Raw genomic sequence first — 26,208 nt, 5'->3', positions numbered from 1 at the left:
GCATTCGAATGGTTTTCAAATTCTGTGCACAAGAGACGGACCTCATGTAATTTATGTCAAAGAGCTTTTCTGCTGTAAAGCATTTGATTTACAACAAGCAGTTACAGTTTTTGTATTGTACCATACTGTTTCCTCCGAATAATAAAGGTGGCTGTTAAAATAAAAATATTTTTTTCTGATTTATTTATTGCACCTTTAAAACCTTGCAGTGAATGATTATAATGCAGTTACATAGTGAAATAAAGTGATTTTTTTCTTCTATTTATAATACCATTCAGAGTACAATTCTGTTCTATTTAGAATAAAATTAGTTTTTATTTTATTTTAAACTAAACCAAGTAAATTATCAAGGGTAAATTTTAAGGAAGAGTAAATTTTACTCCATTTAGACTGGGATCAAATGCTGTCTTTTTTAGAGTAAAATTTTATTCAATTTGAGTCAGATGTACTCAGTGAAATTTACTGTGCATGGATACTTCTGACACTGTGGATTAGAGCAAATTCAAAATAAATTCAATTTTGTGCACCCAGCTCTTGTCTATTAAAGTCATTAAAGATGTGTGCTGTGGAATCATTACACCCTAAAAACAAATACTTCAAAGAAATCTTTAAAGCCCAGCATTACTATGATATTCATACCCATGATGAGAGGATGTGAACTGCAAAAAGTACTGTAAGGTCTTGCTGTGCTTACAGGTATTTAACTGTAAAGGACAAGCATACCTTAAGAAAAAAAAAATCAAATCAGGGCTTACTGCAGCTGTGTATGCTTCTCTACCCCCGCCCCCCGTTTAGATGATTGGTGCAGGTGTTCTAACCAGATGTTTGCCTGAAAAATGTTGTCTTAAATGAGGTGTTACGCGCTGATTACTAAAAGCAGTCGCCTCTTTTAGTTGTAAAACACGCTTTTCACGTAGTTCCCACACGTTTCCACACAAATGAAAACATTTAGATGTCTTATGTCCACACCACATTTCTGTTTTTCTTTGAGCCTCGGAGGCTGATCGAGAGGGCTCAGGTCTCGTTTTGCCAGTTCTTGATGCACTCAGGGATACGCCAGTGGTCGGCATGGCAACAGAGGAGTCAGGTGCACTGGCACGTGTGCGATATTGATATATGTACAGACAATGATGCATATTTAAAAAGCAGATGGTCGAGTCTAATTTGCTGCATGCAGAGAAATCCTAATCACGCAGGAACAGTCTCCAGCCCCACGGTGTAAAATCTGCTCGTTAAACGCAGTCTTACGTAAAGCTGGCGAAAGTGTGTGCGCAGATTGTGCGCAACAATTTGCGCCAAAACTCTCCATATCGACGAGGGGCGTTTAAATGCGCTCGTGAGGAGGGGGGCGTGTGGGGTGTGTGAAGGGTTTCGCGTGGGGGAGGGGAACCTCTGAGCATCACTCTTGTGAGTGTGTGTGGATGGCGTGGGCTTCTCCTCTCCGTCTCCAAACCGCGCAGCAGCAGCAGCACCACCACCACCACCATCATCGTCACCACTCGGCTCACAGCGACAGCCTCGTACGCATCACCATCCTCATCCTCCTCCTTCTCATTCTTCATCACCACCATCTCCAAGCTGAAGAGGGACCCTGGCATCGTAGGATTTAAGGTGAGGTGAAATTAATTAGCGTTTAGTGGCTGATGGCGCTGATTCTTTCCCCTCTCCCTCTTCTTTTCTTTCTTTTTATGTTTGCATTAAAACATGAAGAGAGGGGGGCGATGGGTGTGTTTGCTTCACACGGCAATTAGGATCGATTTTGTGAATCGAGACTTGGCCCTATAATCTAATCCAAGTCGTGACAAGCCGATGGCAGTGTGATTTCTAAGAATGGGGGCATATGTCAGGAAGCAAGCGAAGAGACAATCGGCTGGTTTCTGTAACAGATTTATAGTTATAATCCATCCGCATTTGTAGGGCTGTACAAATTGGCCCTTTTGGCGACAAGGCCCTTTTTACGGCTTATTATAAATGAAGACATTTACGACCGCACCGAAGGCTTAAATTTGGCCATGTTTAATCCGAGGCATGTATCCACATTGTGAAATATACAAATCGTGAAAGCAGGACAGCACAGTACAGATCTGACAGGCTGACACTGTTGGGAACAGGCCCGTGAGAGGAGAATATCAGGGCTGCAGGAGCGATTTTGGGGATCTCTTTTGACTGTCGTTGAAGCCATGTTATCAGGTGTCCAGATTATCACCACAAAGGAGGCTGGCTGAAATCTCCCTTTAACAACCCTGCAGGAGATGCTGATGACTATCTGCCCTGCGTGGTCTTGCAATGAAGTGATAAACAGCTGCTGACTTATTGCTCACTGGTTTTGGAATGAGGGAATTAAAATAAATAAATAAATGAATAATAAAGAGCTTTAGAGAGCAGTAAGCAATACAAAGACATCCTCCTCATCCTCAGGCCTTCCTCTTCCCTCCAGTGACAGGCCTGTGTGTTGCAGGCTGTGTGAGCTGTAGAGAGGCTGTCAAGTTGACAGCAGTGAGGAAATGTGAGACGAAAGTGGCCTCGAAGCTTTTGTTTGCGTCAGACAAGTCTTAGTATTGACTCTTTGGTTTCTTAATGGAAAAAACACAGAAAGAAGTACCTGTTGCATCTATCTATCTATCTATCTATCTATCTATCTATCTATCTATCTATCTATCTATCTATCTATCTATCTATCTATCTATCTATCTATCTATCTATCTATCTATCTATCTATCTATCTATCTATCTATCTATCTATCTATCTATCTATCTATCTATCTATCTATCTATCTATCTATCTATCTATCTATCTATCTATCCAGACTTTATCTACACAGACTGTTAGTTTTTCAGGGGTCTCATCTATAATCCTCATAACCTTACTATTTTATAAGTGTCCCCTTGTGTGAAGTTAATGTGGATTTTGTTTTGTTTTTTTTTAGCACCAAGCAAATCTTTTAAAATCTTCCCATAGGCATCTTAGTTAGTTCTTTGATCTCTCTATCTCTCGGCAGGCATTAGACCCGAGGCAATATTAATGCTATCGGTAACAGTGTTGCATTTTCCTTCCATCAGGAGGCTGTGCAATGATGTGATTATAAAGAGGTATTGATGACGCTCAGTGTCCCGAGAAAAGGTCAAACCAAGTAAAAACATCTGCGCAGGTCCAGCACGGTTGCAAAAAAGCCTCACAATAAAGTGAAGCATTTTTGTGATTTTGTTGCTTGATTTCAGTGTGTTGGTCATACTGACATACAGGCACACATGCTTGTTTTTAAAGTGCATAGAGATTATGGGCTGTGAATGCGCCCATCCAGGATATTATTAGGTTAGAGTCCTACAGTTTAGCCTGGCTGACCAGGCCTGGTAGGGTTCCTTTGATCAGTGCCAGTAAATCTGTTTGTCATGCTGACATTGATGGATCTGCTGCCTTCTGATGGGAAATCATCTTCTGAATGAAATTTAGAAAAAACAAATCAACAGTGTGTGATTATAACATCCAGGACAGATGCTACAGATGCTGGCATAAACATAAATGTTTTTTTCTTTGTTTTCCCACTAATTAATGGTAATCTTGAGCTGATTCGCTTATCAAGGTTAAAGCTCCATTTACAGCTTTCTTTTTGCCACCTACTACGATTTCTGACTCTGTCCTTGGTGATAAGTAACGACGACTGAATGCCATAGATGAAAATAGCTCAGAGCATTCACAGACTGTATACGAAAGATACGCATTCTGGTCTGAAAAGGGAAGACTTGAACCTGCGTGCTTTCTAGTGGCCAGCAGGGGGCGAATCTCATTACAAAAATAATCCAAAATTGCATTTAAGTTTGTTTACTGAACTTTTGCTCTCAGTTAACGTTTTCCTAATAAGTCTCAGTCTCTAACTTGATATCTGGCTAAATCCAACATGGTGTACTTTTTCTAAAATGTTTTCCACATTACAGTCAAAATGAACAATAATCCAGTGAATGCTTTAAGGTGGACCTAACTTTAAATTTTTAACCCGCAGTGAATTTTGAATCAGTCAATCAAGAGTAAAGAAGCTACTGCCTTGTCACAAAACGGTCATCACAGCAGGTAGCGCAGCATTTTTAATGCTTGATGCCCTTCGTAATGCCAGTATTGAACCAGTGACCTTTCACTTGCCAAGCAGATGTGTAAAACATTACACAACCACCACTGATGACGCAAAGCAGCTGTTCCTCAACAGTTCATACAATATCATTGAAACCTTGAGTTAAAGGTAAAAGTCTTCACTTGTGTTGGTGTTACTAATATATTATTATAATAATGTTGGTCAAGGATCAACACTGAAGCTGACCAATCACGTGGCTTGAGCATTCAGCTAGCATTAACTAAGAAATTAGCATTAACTAAGATGTTAGCATTAGCTAAGAAATTAGCTAATGCTAATAAAAACTATTACCAAGAAACCAAAAGGAGTGACCTAAATTTGGCAACAGCAAATATAGCTTTCTAATATATTTACTATCTACTGTATAAAGTAATGACAAAAACACTTAAGATGCTTAACAACTGCTTCAGAAGAGAGTTTTATATAAACAAGAACGCTTTTAATATAGCTAACGTGTCAACTGCGACATTGATCCTAAACCAACTTTAATATGATGATGCAGGAAAAATATCAACATGGGTGATCCAATACACCCACATCTTGACTGTTTGGTTTACATCACCCGTGCTGGACTGTAAAAGCAACAATATATATTTTTTATGTGTAAATGTCCATAAACTTATGGACCTAACTGCACAAGTGAAGAAGATGTTCAAAATGCTCGGTTCATTGCTTTACAGCGAGACGTCATTACTCAAGTAATTTAAACCCCCTGGTTTTGCTTCTGGTTCTGATTACTTGTGTGAACGCAATCATTCAAGAATTATTATTATCATTATTGCTATTATTATAAAACAGTTATATACAGCTTGGTTAATCGTTTGCATTCATTTGCAGTAACTTGCAAAGATTTACAGAGATATTTTTAATTAAATAAAAGCTGTTACTCTTTGCTGTAAGAGTTTTACGCTTTTATATGCGTCACACAGTTTGGGTTTCTGTAGCTGACGAACATGTAAACTATGCCTCAAACCAAAAATCTACCATTGCCATAGTTTAATGATATTTATATTTCACTGGTTTAGTTCAGAAGTATTAAAATAAATGTAAATATACCAGTATTTGATGAAGTACATGATGTGTACTGTACAACTGACAAACACTTACTGCTCCGTGAGGCCTGTTATTACCTGTCAGACCTCGTTTTGGGAGAAAGTGACATCACACTGATGTCTCATCACCGTCTGTCCGTGCTTTCGCTGCGCCATAAATTAAAAGTGACAAGTGGTTTTATTGCACAGTGACCCCGCCTGTAGCGTCTCCCTGCAGAAGCATACGGACCACCTGAACCGAACCTTTAAAATTGTTCTTTAAACAGCACGTTTTCCAAAAAGCAACGTGACACTGTGGCAAAGAATAAAATAGATATCAGTTTTATAGCTTGTTTTTCCTCAATTTCAAGCTTGGTCTGTTTTATCACACGGCTTCCATCCAATCTGCATGTTTTCCTTTTTTTCAAATAAAGAACATTTAGAGATTATATGATTTCAGGTTTTTTCTACAATAGTGTCAGATCCATTTGAGCCATAGTCACACAGAGCAGCTCTTCAGCATACGATGAGGCATTTAGGACATTTGTGCACCAAGAACAATCAATTAGATTCACTGTTTTCAAGGCCTGATGTTTAACCCTGTAATTATTGCTCAGGCCTGTCTGTGACTCAGCAGAGGACGCACACTGAGTGAATATGGAGAGGCAACAGGTGTAGTCTGGATGGGAACCATTACAGGCTGGTTAAATGGTATAAGTGGATAAAAGAAAAGAGAAGCAGTTTAAAGATAAAAACATGACAGGCAGAGATGGATTATGAAACTCAGATGTAAAACACAACGCCGCATCAACAGCAGTTTTTCATTACAGTTTGCGGAAACATTCAAAACTGTTAAAATGAAAAAGGTTAAAAGGTTGTGATTGTGACAATTTATTAAGTGCAATGCAAAATCAAATAAAAAAGAAAGAATTATTAGAATTCTGATACTTTGATCTTGTTTAATGTTTCATGCTGCCTCTTCCGCTTTAACTCTAGACTATAGAAAAACTTGCAGTTTCTGAAGCTGTGAGATGAGTTTTTGCCGTCATCGTCTTGGTGATGAAATGTGATGAGAATGGGACGGGTCTGACTGCGAAACTGCAAGCTCATTGGCTTCAGTCGTATAATATTCTTGTACATATCAACACTATATTAGGTACAACTTGCTAGCACTTGGTTGGTCTGTTTTTTACTTCAAATCTGCCTTAATTCCTCAGAGCCTTTTTTGTCCATATTGACGTGACAATAACACAGAATGGAGCCATGTTTTTGTGTTATTTATTCCAAATTCTAACTCTACCATTTAAATGTTGCTGCAGAAATCCAGACTCTGAAACTACAATTCACACAGGCTCATTCAAAGTTTCCCGGTCTAACTTTGAATGAGCCTGTGTGAATTGTAGTTTCAATGTGCAGGTCTTAGCTGACAGCAGTCGCACCCAGTGTGGTCTTCTGCCGCTGTAGGTCATCAGCATAAAGGTTTGAAGTGTGATTGGAACGAGTGGTTATTCGAGTTATTGTTGCCTTCCTATCAGCTTGAAGCAGTCTGGCCATTCTACTCTGATCACTCACGTCAGAAAGGCAGTTTTACCTGTTTTCTTTTTGAGACCATCATCAGTAAACCCTAGAGATGGTCGTGTGAGAAAATCCCAGCAGGTCAGCAGATTTTTAAATACTCAGAACAGCCCGTCTGTCACCAACAACCATGCCATATTCAGAGGCACTTAAATCATCTTTCTTCCTCAATCTGATGCTCAGTTTGAACTTTAGCAGGCCATCTTGTCTTGATTTGATTTCACCATCTTGATTTGAATTGCCGCAGGTGTACCTAAAAAGTCTAACGAGGGTCAAGCGACACATTTAACTTCTGTAGGGCCTCTCTAAAACGTTCATGTTACTGGACTGCGCCCTGTTAGAATTTAATGTTGAGCTGAGTGAGCCAGTCTCTCTAGAGTTTGTGTTTTTTGTGTCTTTTTGTGGCATCTTTGAATTCATTACACGTCATTTTTTGTTTCTTTCTTGTCACTTAAGCAGACTTGGCTCTGGGTCTACAGGAAACATAAATAGATGCACTGGAAGTATCCGATGAGTCCCTTGCTAACAAAAGCATCTTTCCATTAAAGATGCTTCGTTACCAAGCCTGACTTGTTATTTTAACCAATGTAAATTCTCGCTTTTGTTGCAGACAGCTTCAACCTGTAACCAGTCAAGCAAATTGGGAGTCAGCTCTGAGGTGTCCTGATCAAACTGAAGCCACAGCACGTACAGGTGGCCTCTCAAGCTAAACCTTTGACTTGTTGTGCGTCTTCTGTACTTCTTTAACATGGAGGACGGCTACCAAAACCGGACTGCCTTCATAAAAGGAGCCAAAGACATTGCCAAAGAAGTCAAGCGGCAAGCTGCCAAGAAAGTGGGTCGCTCAGTTGATCGAGTGAGCGATGAGTACAGCAAGCGCTCCTACAGCCGCTTTGAAGAGGACGATGACGATAACTACCCCATGCAGGGAAGTCAGGATGGAGGCTACTACCGTGGAGACAGCCAGGCAGCGAACGACGATGAGGGCGGCCACAGTGACTCCACAGAGGGTCACGATGAAGATGACGAGATCTATGAGGGAGAGTACCAAGGAATTCCCAGGGCTGATTCAGGAAAAGGTAGCCTTGCTGGGGGTCCAGGATCGGTGGGAGCCGGAGCTCAGCAGTTCAGAGATATCGGCGTGTCCGAGGCTGAGAGGAGGAAGGACCAAGAGGAGCTGGCCCAACAGTACGAGACCATTTTGCAAGAATGTGGCCACGGGAAGTTCCAGTGGAGCCTGTACTTCGTCCTGGGCCTTGCACTCATGGCTGATGGCGTGGAGATCTTTGTGGTCGGGTTTGTGCTCCCCAGCGCTGAGAAGGATATGTGTCTGTCTGAACCCAACAAAAGCATGCTAGGTAGGACTCTGCTCCTTCTGTTGCAAATGTTTAGCAGGCTTATTATCAGTTTTATACATGACAGTGCTGTTAATAATCTACACATTAGTCCCCGTCAACAAACCTTGGCTGTGTATCCAAGGCTTGCTACAACTCATTCCTCTGTGGCATGATCTTTACTTCTCAGCCAAGAACTATTTAAAAAACTAAATGAGTCACACTGTTGCTCTTGGCGACATGTTCTTTCGAACCCACATGCAGCATACTTGAAATACTCACCAGAGCGTGAGATGTGTATCAACTCTGGGGAAAAATCTTTTTTTGTTTGTTTGTTTTTAAAAATGACTGGTCTTCATTTTTTTAAGGACAAACATTTACACACACAAGTGAGGCAGTAACAGGTTCCTGCCAATGGTTTCATGCCACCAGACTGATTTAGATAATGTTGTGTAATGATGCAAAAAAGAAACACAGCAATGCAGCAGCAAAGAAGCGAGAGAGAGGCAGAGCGCTCGGTGGATGCAGCAACGTCTATGTTAAACATTTCATAAAAAACGTTTTGTTTTATGTTTTAGTTTTTAATAAATATTCCAAAGAATAGTTTTAACAACAATGAGCTCTTCAAAGATACAATGAGTGACTGAAACTAGCCTCTTTAACATACACTGCACCACTCCAAAGAAGTTGGGATGCTGTTTGAAATGTAAATGAAAACTGAATGCAATAATTTGCAAATCTCATAAACTCACATTTTATTCACAACAGAGCTGAGAAAACATTGAACATTAGGAAAATGAGGAGTCCACTTGGCTGATTTTTGGAAGTTAAATGTCCCGTTTTTGTCTCAGATAGGGTTCTAGCTGCTCAGCAGTCGTGGGTCGTCTTTCTCGCAATTTTTCTTTCCTGATCCACCAAATGTTTGGTGTTGGGGAAAGGTCTGGACTTTATGGCAGGTCACTTTAGCACACAGACCCTTCTACTATGAATCAATGCTGTTGAAATAGATGCAGCGTGCTGTTTAAGATTATATTATACTGCTCTAAAGCAGCGGTCCCCAACCCCCGGGCCTTGGACCGGTACCGGTCCGTGAGTCGTTTGGTACCGGGCCGCGAGAGTTGAGGCTCAGGTGTGAAATGTGTGGTTTTCAGGGTATTTATTGGTTTTCAGCGTTATTTTGTTATCGTTTTTAATCGTTAACTCGGTTTTCCTGGGTCTTTTCACGTGTGTTATGAATAAATCTTCTTTTTTTCGGTACCGGTACTAGTTTTGATTTTGTTGTATTTATCCGCGACACCTTAAAGGCCGGTCCGTGAAAATATTGTCGGGCATAAACCGGTCCGTGGCGCAAAAAAGGTTGGAGACCGCTGCTCTAAAACATGCAGAATAGAGGAATCCATGTTTTTATGTATTTTATTTCACTGTTTTCTACTTTGTTTCAGTTTATTTTAAATTATTTTAGCTTAAAGTTGATGGTTGAGTCTTTGGGTCATGTTCACGTATGGCTTCTTCTTTATACAACAGTTTAAATCTGCATTTGTGGATGGCGCAGTGAACTGTGTTCACAGACAATGATTCCTGAGCCCATGCATTGTTTCTGCCTGAGCACCTGAAGCATCCTGCATCATTTTCAGCCTCTAAATCGTTTGATATATTTGGTACTATACATGATGAGGTATTTAAATTCTTAGCAATTTTACATTTAGGAACAATATTCTGAACCTGAGAAACTCTGCCTCTTGTCTTAAACCCAATCATGTTACTGACCGGCAGCCAATTATCCTAACTAGCTATTCAGTTTTTATCTTCATTTTATACCGCATCCAACCTTTTGGGGAGTTGGGGTCGTGTATGAAAGATGTTCATACGCACCATGACATCACCCACCAGGTTGGTCAGTTTAAAGTGTGGTGTTTAGCATCATAACTGCCACTATCTTGATTCTTTGGAGATCAAATGACCATATTTGGATGGTCTTTTAGAACAATTACCCACTAGAGTCATATAATTTTAAAGATAAATGCATTAAAATGGCCCCAAAGGCATCATCAGCACAAACATGGTTAAGAGGTTTTCAGTCACTCAGATTACAGTCATGAAACAGTGGTTAAATCTTTTATCAGGAAGTCTGTGGGGATTAACACGCTTTTACAGCCAGCTTCACACTGGCACTTCCATGTTTTCTTCTTTTCTCAGCCTTTCCCTCAGAAGGGAAACAAAAGAAATGTGCATGTTTATCATCAAACTATCAATCTGATTTGAGATATAGTAGAGTTATCATGAGCCGGCAAGTCTTTGTAGTCTGACAATTGAATTTCCTTTGCTCTCTCTGCAGGTCTTATTGTATATTTTGGGATGATGGTTGGCGCTTTCCTATGGGGAGCTCTGGCTGACCGGATAGGCCGTCGGCAGTCTCTTCTCATCTCTCTCTCTATCAACAGTATCTTCTCCTTCTTCTCCTCCTTTGTCCAGGGTTACAGCACCTTTCTGTTTTGCCGCCTCCTCTCGGGTGTTGGGTAATTAAAATAATTATAATAACAAAAATACTTCTGTTGTTTCTGCCTGTGCCATTTAGTTGACTTAAAAAAAAAAATCATCATTTCATTTATTGAGGGGCAATAATCTGCCCAAACCTACCCGGACCATCTTTGTTAAATGATGAATTCAAAGTCTCTCGTCTACACAGTCCTCATTTATAAGGTGCTTCACAAACCCAAACATTACAAGCTAACAGCAGTTGCTGCTAAAGAGGCAGACAGGGAAAGTGGAAAGCAAATCTGTGGTTTAAAAATTAAACTCCTTCTTGCAGACAGGAGCAGCTCAAAAGTGTTCCCCTTAAACAGAGTTTTAGATTTAGTCCCCTTCTTCCCACTGAGTTATCGGTTCTGTCACTAGCTAGCTAACATAAACTAAGTCTATTAGCCACAACCAACCAACCACGGTAGACATGTTCTCAAAACTTTAGGCACTTATTTCTTTAGTCCAGCTTCACAGACAGAGTTACAGCTAAGTCTGTATTTGAGAGCAGAAAAAAAAAAAGTTGCAAAACTCCTGTCTGATATAAGCGACAGGTTCGGTTTTAGAGGGTTAACCTGAACCTGTCTGACAAAGTGTAGTTCAAAGATCTCAAAAAGGGACACATTATGTGATACGATCTAAAGAAACAGCTTAGAAGCAAAGTCACTGACCTTTATCGGCCTAGAGCAATTTCTAAGGCTTTGGGACTCCAGTAAAACGTGGTGATAGCCATTTCAACAAATGGAGAAAACTTGCCCAGGTGACCAAAATTGGCCTATCAAGAGCACATCGATGACTCATCCAGGAGGTCCCAGAATAACAAATGCAGACCTGCAAGCTTCACTCGCCTCAGTTAAGGTCGGAGATCATGATTTAACGACCAGAAAGAGACTGGGCAAAAATGGCATGTATGGGAGCATCTCCAAGGAACTCTACAAGCTGAACGTTTTGGAAGGTTTGAGTCCCATTAGATCTGACATAAAACTAAAACAGCATTTCATAAAAAGAACGTCATACTAACTGTCAAACACGGTGGTGATAGTGTGATGATCTGGGGCTGCTTTGTTGCTTCAGGGCAACTTATGGAACCATGAATTTTTCTCTCTACCAGAAAATCCTAAAGGAGAATGTCCAGCTATAACTTCGTACCTGAAGCTCAAGCATCAACGACCTGAAACATACCAGCAAGTCCACCTCTGATGTGCTAAAAAATAAATGAATAAGAGTGGGACAAAATTCTTCCACAGTGATGTGAAAGTGCCATCCTCGCTGCGAAGGATGGCACAGGCAGTTCTTAGGTTTAGGGGGTAATTACTTTTTCATTGCACAGTGTGCCATAACTGCAGTATTAGTCCCTTCCCTTTTGAAACTTTTCATTTTTATCCGGCTGCACAAATGTAATTTTAACAGTGAAATCGCACGAGCACAAAATGATTTTGATGATTCATTTAGTTTTTACAACGTGCAGCAAAGTGTTCAAACAGAGTTTCTCAAGTTTAGCGAACTGGCAAATTGAAAGCCTGACATCGTTTCCATTTGGGCTCAAACCAGCCGTTTTCCCGCTGAGCTCCTGTGAGTTTGTTTTGCACCATGGTGATGATAATCACACAAGCACAGAGACATTTAATGCACTGGTTGTGTTAAAGCTTTAGTGGCTAAATGAAACAGCAATTGCTGCACATTCAAGGTCTGAGAGAGCCACGAGTTGGAAAGTTTCGCAAACAGTTGCTCTACTTTTAGAAACAATAACATAAGTATGTTGCTTGACTCTTGATATGATACAGAAGAAAGAGCCCATCTATTCAAACACACATATACATATCAAAAATAGTATCACTGATACAAACACTTCACCTCTAGGCTCAGTTGTGTTCTGAATTTTGCAGAATCGGTGGTTCGATTCCCATCGTCTTCTCGTACTACTCTGAATTTCTGTCCCAAGAGAAGCGTGGCGAGCACCTCAGCTGGCTCTGCATGTTCTGGATGATTGGAGGAATATACGCATCTGCAATGGCCTGGGCTATAATCCCACATTATGGTGAGTACAGTGATCAGAGTAAAGAAAACAGATAGTTATGGATCCTTACTTTCTCTGCCCAGGCTGACTGATCATCATCAAATGCCTATGAGATACAAATAAAGCTCTCTAAATATTATATTACAGTCTCTTTATTTTACAATTATTATTATGCATGTACGTATGAACAATCCCACCAAGATGTTAATATTTTTGGAGATTTGTCAGTCAGTTGAAAAGCTCGAGGGTAAAACGTAAGCTGACTTTGTTTGCTAGAAAGTGATCTGCCCAGAAACCGTGCACTGAGGGTGACCTCTGACCTCTAAATTCTGTTTGAGAACATGCTTCATAGTGAGTTTTAAAAACATGTTATTTTCACTGCACTGAAGGTTAACTATTTGGAAATGTGTGCTCACTTCTTTGTGTTGGCTTGCTTTTTCCTTTCAGGATGGAGTTTCCAGATGGGCTCGGCGTATCAGTTCCATAGCTGGCGCGTGTTTGTGCTAGTGTGCGCTTTTCCGTCAGTTGCAGCCATCGCTGCCCTTAACGCCATGCCAGAGAGCCCACGCTTCTACTTAGAGGTTAGCAGATGTGCTTGTTTAAACAGTTAAGTCTTTGTCTTACAGTAATAGCTGCTGATATGTTTCTCATTATTAAATCCATGCCATCTTTAACAGAATGGCAAACATGACGAAGGCTGGATGGTTCTGAAGCAAGTTCACGACACAAACATGCGAGCGAAGGGATACCCAGAGAGGGTGTTTTCTGTAAGTATCAGTGAGAAAACAGCAATGTAAATCTCTCAGAGCGCTCACAGCAGAGGGAAGTGTGGGAGAGGGAGAACAGACGGGGTCTCTGGTCAGATACCCATTGGCTGCCTGGGGTTACGCCCCTAGTTTGGAGTAAGCTGAACAAAAAGACACACTGACTTTGGATCAGAGCCGATGACTTGTTCAAAGGAAACTTGCTGTTATGTGATGCAATGAAAACCACAGAGTATATAAAGGACTGATGCAACCACTATGACATCACCCACTGGTTTGTGGCCTCAAATTTAACCGGTGCAGAAGATGTATTAACACAGGTTTGTTTGTCACATGACATCATGCACACATTGCTCAAGAGTTGCCTGCCATGTTGGATGTGATACACCCTCTGGTTGCTATGGAAATGTGAAATACCCAGCTGGTCAGCAGTGGTTGCTGGAGGTTGCTACCTCTTGCTGGGTGAAATCAGTTTAAATGAAGATGCTGCACCGAACACCTCTCAGGAATTGTCTTGGTAACAGGTTGTTTACCTGTAGCTTTTCATGTTTGTCTGCAAATACTTGCAGACTACTAGCTTAGCTATGGTACAACTTGATAATGAGCAATGCAGAAAGGACATGGAGAAGGTTTACATCAGGGCTACAGCCAACAAGTTTTATGAGGCGCTACTTTTACTTTGAATACTTTTACTTTGAATAGCTACTTTTACTTTGAATAGCTGGCTTGTGTTGCACATTTCTCAGTTTAACTGCAGATGGGTCATTAGGACATTAGGACATGATGTAGATAAGTTCAAAGTATTTTATGTAGAAAGCTGTAAATGTAAACTTGGCCATTTCTGAAATGTGGATTTAAGGCAGTGGTTCCCAAAGTAGGGGCACGCCTCCTGGGGGGGAGGGGGATAGCATGTTAGTAAAGGGGGGCGCAGAGCCATTGCAGGGGGGTGGCGAGTTATGAATAAAATAAATAAATAAATTAAAGAATGCTTGGACACTGCTAGCATAATGGACAGGTTTCTTGACCGGGATCCCACACAAACACAGAGCAGAGGATGAACCATCGCCAAATATGCTTGCAAACCAACTTCCTTCTGAGCTAAAGACTAGAAAATATGATGAAGCATATCTTGCCTTTGGCTTCACCTGCACAACGGCGGTGCAAAGGTAGGTACCCCCAAAAGAATTTGTTTCCCCCGCTTCGGGAGCACGTGCTGGGATCACGGACAAACAGTATCCCACATTCTTAATTTTAAGTTCACAAACACTTCTTATAATGAAATTTTGGCGATTTTAGCTCTTTATACAGTAAATTTACAGTGGGATACAAATAATAACAAACAAACAAACATTATCACAGTTTTTAAACCCATTTTGCACAGAGAGACATTTTTTTGAAAAATGTATTGATACCAGTGTTGAATATTTTTAAACAGTAAAATAAAAAAACAACTATACGTAAAATAATTACACCATAAAGATAGTTTGTTTCGTGGTTTATTTTATTGTGGGGTGTGGAATAAACTGCAATCAAGTTTGAAAACAAAATATGGGTGTGGTTGGAGGGGGCACGCGTTGTTCTAAGGGAACGGGAGTGAGCCTCTAGTGGCTTATTTGAGGAACTGCAGTATTTGGTTTCAGTTGATGCTTGATGGACAAAACTTTACATTATTACAAGTATTTTGAACTGCTTGTAAATCATCTTCGAGATAAGCTCCAAGGATTTGCTTCTTTACTTCCTGTTGAGATAAAACCTATTAAAATCGACCCACAAATCATACAAATGTGTGATTTCCCACAATATGTATTCCGGTTAAACAAGTCATGAGAACAGGAACAGAATAAATACATTGTTGTAACAGCTCCCAGTCCATTTAAAGATGCTTTACCCATTACAGAGATGTTCATCAGGCTTATGATTAACAGTAAACGTTATTACAGTCAATGTCTCTGTAATATCTGGTGGTGACTTTCAGAGCCTCTTTTTCAGAAAGTCTCTTGCAGTAGTTACATTATTTTTGAGCCAAAGTCATCTCTAATTTGACTTTTGTGACTTTGGTCCAAGGTCACCACAATCAAAACTGTGAAGCAGATGGATGAGCTGGTGGACGTTGGCACCGACACGCCTGCTTGGCAGCGCTACAGACTGAAGATTATGAGCCTCTCCCAACAGGTGAGTAAAGTTAATTAAAAAATACAGTTTACATACATTTTGTCCAGCCTACAAATGTTGTTCTTCTAAACTGGTTGTTTTTTTTTTTGAGTAACCAGGAAATTTGGTATTTTGGATTTTGTGAGCAAAAGCAGTAACTAAAGGGCCAAGCTTTAACAGTGTGAAATAAAAAAGGCCCCCTCTGGCACCCACCCAAGATCACAGCTTCCTCAAAATTACAGTTATTTTCAAGAGTGCTGAAGCTGAGGTGTTTTACAACTCAGGGCTGGCATTAAAACGCCTCAGTGGATGAAAGCAATGTGCATGCAAGCACAGGTGGAAGTAAATCCAAGTGTAGCTAAAATATTATGTCTTTTCCTTTAGTTTGTCTTTGATTTTTTTTGAGTATATTAAAGGGATAATAAGCTACTTGCTTGAGCATTTATTGACCTGTCCGCCTGCAAAGTTTCTCCCAAATTCAAGTTCTGTGATAACACTCGGCACACAAAGATGATGCATTTTTGAGGTATTGTGTGGATTTTTTGGCTTTGATGTGTTTAAACTTCAGCAGCATGTTGTTGCACTGGGCTTTTATGCTCTGGGCAAAAAAATCCTTCACCAGGCTGTTTGCCTGATTTGAATTTGCACGCAGCCTACGTTCTCCTACGCACACACACGCCTACGCGCTGCTGCTTAATGCCTGCTTAATGCCCACTACAAGAAAAAGTTTGAACAATGAGAGAGTTGAAGCAGCGTTTTCTTGTTTTATGTGGAAGCCGCTGTCATGTTGCTTTCAGCTTTTTTGTTCATGAGCTTTGCTCTTGTGTTTCTCCGTGTTCACTTGTTGCAGATACGGAATAACATCCTTGCCTGCTTCAGGCCAGAATATAAACGGACGACCTTCATGCTCATGGCTGTTTGGTTTTCTATGTCGTTCAGGTAATCTAAAAAAAAGAAAACCTCCTTGCTGTCTACTGTTTCTCGTGCTCCGTTTGGGGCTTATTTAATCTCTCTTGACTCCCACAACTTTCCAGCTACTACGGTCTAACCGTGTGGTTTCCGGACATGATCAAGTACATCCAGAAGCAGGAATATGAATCGCGCACGAAGACCTTCACTAAGGAGCGAGTGGAGCACGTCACGTTTAACTTCACCTTGGAAAACCAAGTGCATCGCCAAGGATACTACTTCAACGACAAGTAATTTTTGTTTCAGGGCAACATTAATTACTTTAATGCCAAAGTAGAGAATATTGTTTTTTAAAATATGCAATAAAAAAATGTTCCTGATCACAGATTCCTTAACCTGAAGATGAAGTCCATGGTTTTTGAAGACTCCGTGTTTGAAGAGTGCTACTTTGAGGACATCACATCCACGCACACCTTCTTTAGAAACTGCACCTTCATTGCCAGCTTGTTTTATAACACAGGTAAATATGACTCCTCGTGTGCAGGAGCACTAATGAACATTATAAACTTGCTTTCCATGGCTTTCCATAGGTACGTAGCAGATCATGCACTATATGGCCACATCTCTTAATCTGTGAATTCAGGTGCTTTTAGTCTTGTTGCCACCGGTGTGTAAAATTAAGCAAAGCAAAGTGGAAGCATTTAGGAGGTGGTATGAAGTTATAGTGTGGGGTCATCGAGCGCTGAGACACAGAGTGCTTAAAAGTCATTAACATCAGCACCAAATCTGTTCACCAGGAGCTTCATGGCGTGGCTCACCATGGTCGGGCAGCCTCTATCTATCTATCTATCTATCTATCTATCTATCTATCTATCTATCTATCTATCTATCTATCTATCTATCTATCTATCTATCTATCTATCTATCTATCTATCTATCTATCTATCTATCTATCTATCTATCTATCTATCTATCTATCTATCTATCTATCTATCTATCTATCTATCTATCTATCTATCTATCTATCTATCTATCTATCTATCTATCTATCTAACAAATCCTCAAATGTGAGATTCTCTGTTCATTTAGCTGATGGTTTCACCTGACAGATAAATTATGTGAGAAATGCTTACATTTCATCTTAAAGTCAAAACAAAAGGCATGACACGGTGCGAGTGATCGGGCTGTCTGTACAACAGCACCCTGTCAGGAAGAATAAAACAGATGTAAGAATGTGCTGAATGGCTGATCAGAACCAGAAATTCCCCGTGTGCGGAGACCAAATCGTTTAAAAAGCAACTGAGCCGCGTGTGGTTTGGATTTCCGATTGTGCTTTAAATCAGCACGTCACATTCAGACCTGGGAAACGTGAGAAACTAAAGAGAAACGGTTCCTCTGCTAGCATACTGCGGCTATCCGTCTCAAGCTGTGGCAGATTTATTCAGCTTCAGTTCTTCTGCAGCTTTTACGGCAGCTGTAGCTTTCTCCCCGATGAAGCCAGCAACGCATTCTTTTATGTTTGTGTCATTTGTGCATCTAAAATTTTACGATCGTTCAGCACTTTTATTGCAGACTCCGTTTAATGAAACTGTTATTGATTAAGAAGCCTGTCAGAACTAATCCCCTTTATCTTCTACAGAAATGTCTCCTGACCTTTGCTGTCGTTTTTGTGACGATGGGAGATGCTGTCCTGGATGCTGCTTTCGTGTTTTGCCCCTATTAAAAACAGATGCTTGTGTGGTGGCTGCTGTAATGTTCTGGCTTCTTTTGCTAAGGGATTATTTAATCCCCTCCTTCCCAGTTTGAGGAAAACTGATCTTTTATTTGGTTTGGATTGGGTCAGACATTCTTCGGGACGTGGCGTAAATCTTTTATATTTTTTATGCTCTAAACAAAAAGTTAAGGTTGTATCTTTTACTTAGCTTTTCTTCTTTAAATCAGAGGAGAAACATGCAGAGGAGTTTCTTTCAGCTGAGGAGAGCTTCTTTACCCAGTGGAAATCACAGATGTTCACAAATTTATGAAGTTATTTAATCATTTTCAATTTTTTTTCCCTCCTTTTATGCCTTCAGATTTATTCAAATACAGACTCGTCAACTGCAAACTGGTCAACAGCACGTTTCTCCACAACAAGGAGGGCTGCATGCTCGACTTCAGCGACGACTTCAACAATGCCTACATGATCTACTTTGTCAACTTTCTCGGCACCCTGGCGGTGTTGCCTGGCAACATCGTCTCGGCTCTATTAATGGATAAAATTGGGCGGTTAAGGATGCTGGGTAGGTTAGTCTAATCTGGGTGGAGGATTCAGTTATGAGTGCAGAGGCGACTCGGTTTAACGTAACTACTGCTCCCTCTTTTTACATAGCCGGGTCCAGCGTCATATCATGTGTCAGCTGCTTCTTCCTGATGTTTGGAAACACCGAGTCGGGGATGATCGCCCTCTTATGTCTATTTGGTGGCATCAGCATCGCCTCGTGGAATGCCCTGGATGTGATAACAGTGGAGCTCTACCCCTCGGATAAAAGGTAACACGAGAGCAGATGTTTCTACTACTGCTGAGGTTTCTGTTTTCTGACAGAGTAATACTGTCTGTCTGGTTGCACTTTCACTCATTTTGTGTTGTTATAAATGCCGTCCAAAAGTGTCATTTCAGGGTTGTTATCCCTTAAGAATTTGAATTTTTATTTGTAGTTTCTTTTCTGGAGAGAGAAGGATCTTTATGGAGGTGGACTCGTTTCTGCTGAGTGATACCAGAATTTTTACCAACAAATCTGCTGTGGATGGCAAAAGTTTGAGACGCCACATCAGTGTTGTTTCTCAGTCACCCAGCTCACGCCTTGAGCCTTGAGAGCTTGAAAAAGAAGGCAGCTAGACTTCTTTAGGTTTGCAAGGATGTTTCCCCTCCCATCCAAGAGGCTTCTTCAGTTCTAAGAAACAGTGCTGAGTCCAGGTCTTTGAAGGGGCTTGTCCTCTTTGGAAGTGATACTGAGGGTTGTTGACCCACTGAACGTATGGGTCATCACATGAGCCAAGGTGTGAAAAAAGGTGTGGGTCTTTACAATCATTGAGGATTTAAGGGTCAAAGCACTCTTAACCCTCAAGGTGAGGTCACCCAAGGCAAAGTGTGAGTAAGGTTTGAGATCTATAAAGGCCACTTAAATCCCCCTTAAGGACCTTTGGGAATCACTTTTAAAAACACTCACTCGAGTTGAATCTGAATTGGCTGTTTATTAAAAATATTGAATTGGCATATTTTTTATGAAGTGAAAAGCAAATCAAACATAGTAAAAAAAAGTAAATTAAATGCTTCTAAGACCACCATATTAACCCAAATGCGCATTTATTCAAGGTCTTTAACAATATGTTTTCTTTTAACATCCATCCTCTGCCCTGGGTCCTGGTTGTGGATTTGGAGGTACCAGTTCTCATTCCTGCCGCTTCACATTTTGCTACAAACCGAGCCACTGCATGCTGGAGGCCACCCCTTGATGAAGCCAGATAAACCACTTCATATGCAGGGATTGGAGAGATGATTCTGGGGCCGCAAAACTGGAAACCCTCATCCGCTTGGCTTCACTTAGAAATTATGTCAATAAAATTTATTAGCAGAATCGGTGTTGGCCAGTCCTCCTCTAGAGGCTCTTCATGTCATGTCCTGGTGGGATTCATATAAAAGTGTAGCTGTGTGTGAGAAAGAGGAAAGTTTTTTTTCACTTTGATTATCTTAAATATGGCCGTAATAGGTCAAATATGAAGCAGTGAGTGATAAATACTGTTAAAAACCCTCCTTACCGTGTGTGTGCGTTCTTGTCTGTGTGTCCCTCTCTTCTTGTCTCCAGGACCACAGCGTTCGGCTTCCTGAACGCCCTCTGTAAACTGGCGGCCGTGCTGGGGATCAGCATCTTCCAGTCATTTGTGGGCATCACCAAGGCCATACCCATCCTATTTGCGGCCGGCGCCCTCGCCGCCGGCAGTTTCCTTGCCACAAAGTTGCCCGAAACGAGAGGCCAAGTGTTGCAGTAAAGCCGACGACCAGCAGAGGGCAGCAGAGTCCAGCTGGCGTGTTTAACAACTAACAACATCCCTGAGAGCTTCAGCTCTGCTGTCACATACCAACAAAAACAGACTGCCATCCCCATTGTAAGCCCAGAATCCTTTGAAATGTGGATTGCATCATTCAAAGAGGAGAACACACAGAGGTAGAAAAAGATGATGTTATATTTATGATCACTTAATTTCCGCTGCTTTGTCAGGTATTCAAAATATTCAGAAAAAGAATCAGATATCTTATGGAAGAGCCACTCTTAGAGGGTGATAATGTGCTCCCACAGATGCTCAGTGACACAGAACGATCACATGATGAGAGGAAACTGATTTAAAAAAGCCATTTCTGAAGGAACGAGAATGATTTAGTCAGTGTATGTGGTGAGTTTTCCGTTTTTCTTTCTCGTCTGTCCTCGACCTCAGTGACTGGCGTCCAGTGCCTCTGTTTAATGTGCTGTGACGTTACTGGAACAGTTCAGTTTACATTTGCATCCAGACTGTTGCTCATAGACTTGCTTGCAAAAGTTCTCAAAATGAATTTCAGGGTGAACATATTTTCTGTTAAAAAACAAAAAAAACTTTCCCGTGACCCTCGATCACTGCCTCCTACTGAAGCCTGACCTGCTGACCGCTGTTATTCTCTACCAAATATTGTTAAAACATTCCAGTGAGGCTGCTGTTACTCAGACACAGAGAGCCGAGGTGCTTTTTCTCTCCCTGAGTAATTCCAGTTCTCTGCTCAGAGCCTCGAAATGCAGGCAGGCGAAGACGCATTTCACAGGATTCTCTGTTGTAAATGGGAATAGTTTGATCCAGTTCCTCTGTGTTTGGTGTCAAAGCTGATGTTTTCCCTCCGTGTCGTGTGTCAGTTTGATGATGTTTTCGAGGAACGTCTGTGGGACGGATTTTGGTCAAGTGCTAAACTGTGAGAGCAGATACTTGTGGTATTTGCCTAAATTAGTGGTGTGTGTATGTGTGTGTGTGCGCATGTTTTTGTTTGTACTCTGATTTATTCATTTACATCTCTGTGTTTCATGCAAATGACAGTGTCATTTGCATCAGTGGGAATTTTACTTGTCCGGCAGCGGTTTGAATAAGCAGTGTGGCCACACATTATCAAGGTACCTTAGAGGTGTAACTATTGTAAAAACTAGCCTGAAATCTCCACGTAAACACCCACAGTATCCTGCCACAAAAGCATCTTCTCAGTGCCCTTGCTAATGCCTGTAAAAGGTGTAATGTTTAAGGCTTGTTCAGATAACTAATAAACAGCACAATGTTTGTGCGATACTTTCGGCGGCTACCTTGTTTCCCACACCAGATGGATCTGCACGTTTGATCTGGCACAGATTTTACACCGGATGCTGAGGCTGGGTTTGTGTCTCCTCCGGGTCTCAAGGACAAGGACAGGAATCAACATTGTAGTAATAATTTCAGTTTTCTTTATTTTTTTTTCATGATCCCTTCAGGATAAAGCAATCAGGCCTGCGGTAAAATCAATTATATCTCCATTATTATTATCTTATTCATCCGCTCTAAAGGAAAAGCAACATATGAACCAAAACCCTGGCTTTTAAGAATTTAGATCCCTGTTATCCTTATTGTACATGTAGTGTAGTTCACCTCCAATCCATATGAGAATTAGTCAGAACATAAGTTATCTGATTGAATGGGAAAGCTAATTCTTGAAGTCGAAACAACGAAAGGAGACTGATTTAGTTCTTTTGTTTGCTGTATTTTTTTTGTTGGGGATCAAAACACGCAAACAAAGCAGTCTTCATTTACCCAAGAAAAACTGCATCACAAGCACAAATCAAATGGGAAAAGAAGCTGTTAAAAAAGTGAACAATTAGACAGTGTGGCAAGAGAAACAAGAATATAATTTTATTTTAAGGGCTCCTGATCAGACATTCCTTCACTGCGTCCATTCCCGCTGGGAAAAGATGAAAATTTGTAACTCATTTTTATTTCTTTCGTCTTTAAGGGTACGCAGGCTCTTAGTTTACATGTAAAAACCTGCTGTGACCTCATCTCAAGAATCAGAATCACCCTTAAAGCGAAGCTGATTGTGTACACCTTCATTCTGTAAACATATGACAGTATTTTGTGTACTATTTGTGTGCTGACAATCAGTGAGAGAGTGTGACATTTTGACCGAAAAACGTCCTCTGGATTGTGTGTATGTGTGTGTTAGTGCTGTTATCAGCCCCCTCTATAGTAAACAAATACCCTTGTTCACTTATGGTAGCTTAGCTTAGCAAAAAGGCCTGGACATGATGGGGAACAGCTACACTGGCTTTGCTGTTTCTCCTGTTAAACTAAGCTAAGCTAAGCTAAGCTAAGCTAACTGCCTGCCAGCTGTAGCTTCATATTCAGCATATAAAGACATGAGAACATTATCTTCTCACTAAAGAATGCAAATGATACTATCTCTAAAACCTATTTCTTTGAAATCTTTCTTCAAATCTACATGCTGAGGATCATACCTGAGGGGTGTACTACAAGGTCAGGGCGAGATTAGCACATTAGCAAGCTACGTCAAGCTAAAAGTCATCAGTTTGTCATAATGATCTGATAACATTTATGATTGGAGTAGGGAGGACACTCATAGGTATCATTTTGTGCAGAAGAAGAGCTGTACCTGTAAAACCCCCATTTTTATGTTTATGAGTGCACAAAGACCATGAAGCGGAAAGCCCAGCTTACCAGAGAAAGTTGATAACCTCCATTATGATACACATTATCTCCAGCTGGGGCTTAAGCCAAAGAAAGCCTGGCTATGTTTAACTTCCTTTGTAGTACACCCCTCCGTTGTTTGCTGTTTGTGTACAAAGATGTATGTGTTTAATGAACAGATTTGTCCCATCTTGTTCCTGTTGGAAAGACTGTTTGGATGTATGTGTGTCTGTGTGCGTCTGCTGACTAAATCGTCTGTCACATATTTTTCTACTTTTTTCTGTTGCAATTCTGTTTTCATCCCTGTGATGATTACAGCTCAGTTGGGGACCACGGAATACATTTACACTATGAAAAGAAAAAAAAAGACCTATATATGCAGTGTAGAAATCAGTGTGTCGTTCTTCATAACAGACTCGGGTGCTCTTTTGCTGACACAGCCTTTGAAACAAGTCCCTTGAAAGGCAGCCAGAAATAACACACAGTCTGCTCCTCAGTTTTAGAAACACGCAGAAAAGGGAAAAAAAGAGAAAGGGATCGCATCTTAAATTCATAAAGACGGCTTCACCCCCTAAACCTTCTGTATTCAAACGACTGTGACGCATGTTCGTTATCGTATTGTCTGACTTTCTTGGACGTCCTGTATGCCAGCTGTTTTTGTCCAAAGCAAGAACTAGTGTTTTCATTGTCGTATGATGACATAGATTTGTTGCTTGCAGTGATTGTTCTTAATCAAAGTGGGGTGAAAACTGGTGAAACTCGAGTATGTGTTCTGAAAGTGAGTTAGTGGTGACTGTGCTCCTTGTTTACCTTGGAACCAGGTAACCTTTTTTGTTTTTATTATATATATATGTGAATATACATGCTTGAATTTCTGAGGAGGTTGCTTGTGATCTTGAAGATAAGCTTTGGCTGGAAAGGGAAGGACACTTTCAATGTGAAGTGCATGAAAAGTGTAATTTGACATAAACTTGTTTGTTTATGTGAGTCTGTATTAAAGGGGGAGGTTTAAGTAATCAAGTCAAACTCAAAAGGACCACGGGTTTGAACTCATCAAAAGAGCGCCCTCTGTCAACTTGAAGCTCCTGTCCAAACTGTAAAAGTTTACGGATTAATGTTGCTACGTGTAGAATTTCATTCTATATAAATATAAATAAATATATATATATATATACATGTATAAACTATAAAAAGAGTTGCTGATTTGAGTTTTATCCATAAAGGAAGGCAGAGATATTGGGTGCGGTCAAAATAAAGCAAACACCAGCCTGATACGACTTCCCCTTAATGACGGCAGTCTTTTAAAAAGTGTGGGAGAAACACCTCCCGCATCTGCAGAGAACTGCAAGGATCCATCACTGTAGTTGGAGCGATGGCGTTTCTGTTTGCTTTCTTTAGTTTGACTCTGAGCTGTTTTATTATCTGATAAAAAGTTCTACTCTAAATGTGAGTTCAATTCAAGATTCAGTGTACTGTGTGTAGAAACTGTAGATGTTTGTATGTGCAAGTATGCAAATTGTGAAACAAAAAGATTACGGAAACAGTTCCAAAAAAAGTTTGGTATGACACAAAACTTTGTGTGTTGTCTTTGTGTTTTGTAAATCAAGACTGAACATCTTGGTAAATTCAGTATTTATTACTTCTGGATATTGAGAATATTTTAGTGATGCTGAAAAGGTGCTGTATTTATTTTATGTGAGAGTTGTCCATTATGCTGGGTTTTGCACTTTTGTGCTATTTATCCAGTTCTTTGAATAAAATCATAATGGAAATAAAACTTGAAGAAAACCAGTGTCCTGTACTCCATTTCACACCATCAGATAATTTTCACTTCATTTAGACGTTTCTCTTTGTACTTTCAATGTACAGTCCTGTGCTGAGTCTTGAGTCACCCCTTGCTTCTCTGTATTTTGCTGGAAAAGTGGGAAATGGGATTTATTGAAATGTGCAAACATGCATTTAAGTACAGTAAAAACAAGGGCAATCCATGATTGTGTTCCACTGTGCGTTTTTCTATCCAGGTATGGATAGTCACTGTCAATCAGACACTTTACAGATGACGTAAATTCCATCAAATTTGACTAGATCTCCAAAACCTTTGACGGAAACCACGACAGTGTTTCATAGCTGGCTGTATACACACACTGTCATATACAGTGACGACCTCGGCACATATTGATTTAAACCTAAAGAATTTCCTCTTTCGTTTCAGTTCTTGTGTAATGTGGCATGCCCCAGCCTTTTCTCCCCATTTCCCTTCCTTAAGAATGGCTTCTTCACAGCCACCCTTCTATGGACACCATTTCTGATGAGGCTTCAGTGAACATAGATGGAGCATCTCTCAGGCGTGTCCGGTATTAGACATGGTTTTCAGATATTGTTCATCTGTGGTTGATAGGGCTCAAGACCACTTTAAAAACAATGTCTCCTAAGAAGCAAAATATAGTGAAATAAGATTTTAAAATCACATCTTGATGTTTTCATTATTGTAAACATGTATTTTGTTTTGCTGGTAAGATTAATAAAACTAATTTTGCAATAAGCCATTTTAAATGACATTTAAAAGGCAAAACATCAGAAATGAATGTTCAAAATGGCCTATAAGGATACATCAAAAGAAATTGAGAAAAGAAATAGAACAGATTAAGCCATAAATATAGAAAAAGGGTTAAGTACAATTAGTGAAAAGGTGCCCCCAAAAATGTGATACCAAGTCAAAAGCCAATATAAAACAAATATTGAACAGTGTTAAACTGTTAAAAAAATATAAATTCTGCATCAGTTGCATATATTTCAGCTTATATTCAGATTGCAGAGCTTCCAGCAGCTCAGGCTGTAAAAACTAAAAGAGACCTCTGCAGATATTTAGAATGATGATCAAATACAGCAGAGTTATGAAAAGAGAGAGATCGTTAGCCAAACAGATATAAAGAACCCACAGAGCAGAGCAATCCAACAGGAAGCAGACAACAGCTGTGGGTTCAGACACTTGAATTAAGCGCAGCATTATCCTCATAATACCAGATACCTGGAGGTCAAAGCGGTATTGTGATTGATGCTTTT

General features: G+C 40.4%; 1 protein-coding gene across 2 annotated transcripts; it reads left to right on the top strand.

Annotated features, from left to right (window-relative positions):
• The first annotated feature begins 1,367 nt into the window (after positions 1–1,367).
• On the top strand, positions 1,368–24,933 carry LOC113014109 (synaptic vesicle glycoprotein 2A-like). Of its 2 annotated transcripts, none has more exons than XM_026155428.1 (13): positions 1,368–1,611; positions 7,345–8,088; positions 10,400–10,580; positions 12,468–12,619; positions 13,046–13,179; positions 13,276–13,365; positions 15,427–15,534; positions 16,364–16,452; positions 16,548–16,712; positions 16,809–16,942; positions 18,495–18,701; positions 18,791–18,950; positions 20,265–24,933. In XM_026155428.1, exons 2-13 carry the CDS (start codon positions 7,479–7,481, stop codon positions 20,446–20,448), a joined length of 2,214 nt encoding a protein of 737 aa, XP_026011213.1. In that variant the 5' UTR covers positions 1,368–1,611; positions 7,345–7,478; the 3' UTR covers positions 20,449–24,933. The 2 variants fall into 2 exon arrangements, with proteins under 2 accessions (XP_026011213.1, XP_026011212.1); XM_026155427.1 differs by having other exon boundaries at positions 7,341–8,088.
• Positions 24,934–26,208: the final 1,275 nt, after the last annotated feature.

This window comes from Astatotilapia calliptera, chromosome 22 (assembly GCF_900246225.1).
Source record: "Astatotilapia calliptera chromosome 22, fAstCal1.2, whole genome shotgun sequence".
Lineage (NCBI taxonomy): Eukaryota > Metazoa > Chordata > Actinopteri > Cichliformes > Cichlidae > Astatotilapia > Astatotilapia calliptera.
Note: the sequence above shows the minus strand (reverse complement) of the source record. Positions and strands in the feature narration are given on the sequence as shown.